This window comes from Microtus ochrogaster, chromosome 4, assembly GCF_000317375.1.
Source record: "Microtus ochrogaster isolate Prairie Vole_2 chromosome 4, MicOch1.0, whole genome shotgun sequence".
Classification (NCBI taxonomy): Eukaryota; Metazoa; Chordata; class Mammalia; order Rodentia; family Cricetidae; genus Microtus; species Microtus ochrogaster.
In genome coordinates, this window is record NC_022011.1 from 49,948,663 (window position 1) to 49,950,987 (window position 2,325).

A 2,325-nucleotide genomic window follows, 5' to 3' on the forward strand; every position below is an offset into this window, starting at 1 on the left:
TCTTACTAACTATATGGGGTAGCTCTTACTAACTATACGGGGTAGCTCTTACTAACTATACAGGGTAGCTCTTTCCATTCTGGCCCAGGACTCCTATCTGCTACCTGTGTTTGTTTTTGATTTTCATAACACTCATGGCGGAAAGCCAGGTTGTGTGTCAAGAGATGTGGGGAGATTCAATGTCCTCAGTAGGGTCTGACATCTTTCTCATAGGTAGTTCGTGAATTAGGTCCAGGCTCTCAGTCTCTCTTCAAGGCTCACTGAGACCTGGTTAAGATCTCTGGCTTTTAGGGGGGGTTCTCATCTCCCTAAGCCCCTCCTGTCCCTGCCCTAACACACACCTTCTTGCCATGTGCACACACATACAGACATGACATCACTGCCCTCTCTTTCAGATCGGTTGGTTTCCTTCGACATACGTGGAAGAGGAGGGCGTCCAGTGAGGGCAAGACCTGGCCAGGACTCACGGATGTTCTTGGGAATCTCCCCAGCTCTGAAGTCCACCTCTGGCTTCTCCATGGCTCTGGGAACTGCCTGCTAAGCCTGCAGCTGTTATAGCCCACAGGGATGGGGAAGGTGTTCCACCGTCACCTGCCCGGGGTGGCCTGTCCCTGGGTACATTCCTTGTACATAGAGGAAACCTGTGCTGGCCACACCCAGAGCACCAAGGAGAGGGAACTCGGGGCCGGGGCCGCTGTGGCCAGGTGGGTGTGGATGACAGCCAAGGTCAGAAGACACCGCCTGCCCCTCTGGTTTAGGTGTTCAGGTGTGCCAGGGAGAGCTGGGCACAGCAGAGGGGGCCCTTCCCAGCCCTGTCTGCTCGGCCCTGCACTGATCTGCCTGTCTTTGCTGCTGCTCTCTAGAGTGGGTGTCCGGTCTCAGGAGGCAGGCAGGACCAGACCATGCTGTAGCACACACTAGGCCCATCTGGGGTGCAGGGTCAGAGAGTTTGCACAGGGGCCACCGGGTCATGCTGGCTCTGCAGCTTTCTCTGACTGCCTCCCTTCCCCACACGTCAGGGTCCTGCTGGGTGCTAACTGGGCAGGCTCCTCTTTCAGGAGGGGCCTTTGGAACGATGACATTGCTGACCCACCCCCATCCCACCCCGAATCAGTGGTACTGCTTTTTGCTCCGAAGCCTCTTTCCGGAGGTCTTCCCTGCCCTGCTGCCAGGGGACACATCAGTGAACCCCAAAGGGCAGAGGAGAGAACCAGGTTCCCCTCCCCCACTGCCTCCTTTCTCTCCAGGAGGCACTCTTGCATCTTCTGCATTCCAAACCATGGTCCCTAGGGGTCTGCTGGCCTTTGCACTAGCCCTCACCAGGTGTCCCCACAAAGATTCCTGCAGCCCACACACTGGGCTTGAGGCCAACCCAAAATAAGTGCTCTTGGGGTGTCTCCACCCCTTTACCCTCCTCTCTCCTGGTGCTTTGTAGCCTTTGACCCCCGTTTTCTCCCTCCATCTTGCTGCACAATCCCGGACGAGGAGAACCAAGGCTAGGGTTTGAGACATTGTCCCTGCTGGAGTGGGGCCGGGACCTGCACCTGGGGCTATTTTCCAGCATTGGCCTCATGTCCTCCAGCTTGGTGCCCACACACAGCTTGCTGGGATGTGGAGGGAGGCACATAGGAACTCAGAAGGTGGGGAGCAACAGAGAGTGAGACACCCTGGAAAGGCTTGGGCCATGAGAAGCTGGTGTGGGAGCGGGGGGGGGGGTTTGCAGAGAGTTGGGGGCACAGGCCACTTTGCCTGGCTCCTCGGCCCAGCCTGCCCGGTGCCAGCGCAGGCTGTGGGGAGGACTCTGCCAGTCCCTTCCGTATGAATGCCCTCAGAACACCCTTGTGCTTTGGTTTTTTTTCTCTTTTTTGTTTGTTTGTTGTTGTTTTTGTTCTATTATGTTTCGTTTTGCCTGTTTGTGTTTTAAAGGGGAGGGGAAAGTTGTAATTATTTCATTGAAATCTCCCATTATATATCTGTGAATAAGAGATTCTATAATAGCAAAATGATGTATATTTTAGTTTGTCATGATGTGAGTCATGGTAATGACGGACACTGAGAAAAAGAGTTGATCTAGAGCCCTGGTTTGTGAGTGTTTTGTGTTTGTTTTGACGTTTGTGTTTGGTTTAGTTTTCTTTTTGTTTTTGCGCCACACTGGGCAGGGTGATGGGAAGGCTGGGCAAGCTGGTACACAGACACCTCTGCAGGAGACTGGACACCATTTGAGGGCTGAGGGCTGGGGGCCTGAGATCAGCTGTGAACATTTGCAGTACAATGCATGCAAGTCAGGGATGAGGGGGTCCCACAGCCAGCAGCACCCCCAATGGA

The 2,325-nt window shown here is 54.4% G+C and overlaps 1 protein-coding gene across 6 annotated transcripts in view; it reads left to right on the forward strand.

Annotated features, from left to right (window-relative positions):
* Vav2 (vav guanine nucleotide exchange factor 2) overlaps window positions 1-1,703 on the forward strand; it is a 174,953-nt gene extending 173,250 nt beyond the window's left edge. For all 6 annotated transcript variants that reach the window (XM_013346056.2, XM_026778744.1, XM_026778742.1 and 3 more), the window contains one exon: window positions 396-1,703. In XM_013346056.2, coding sequence (XP_013201510.1) covers window positions 396-443 — 48 coding nt within the window. In that variant the 3' untranslated portion in view covers window positions 444-1,703. The remainder of the gene's footprint in view (window positions 1-395) is intronic.
* The last annotated feature ends 622 nt before the right edge of the window (window positions 1,704-2,325 follow it).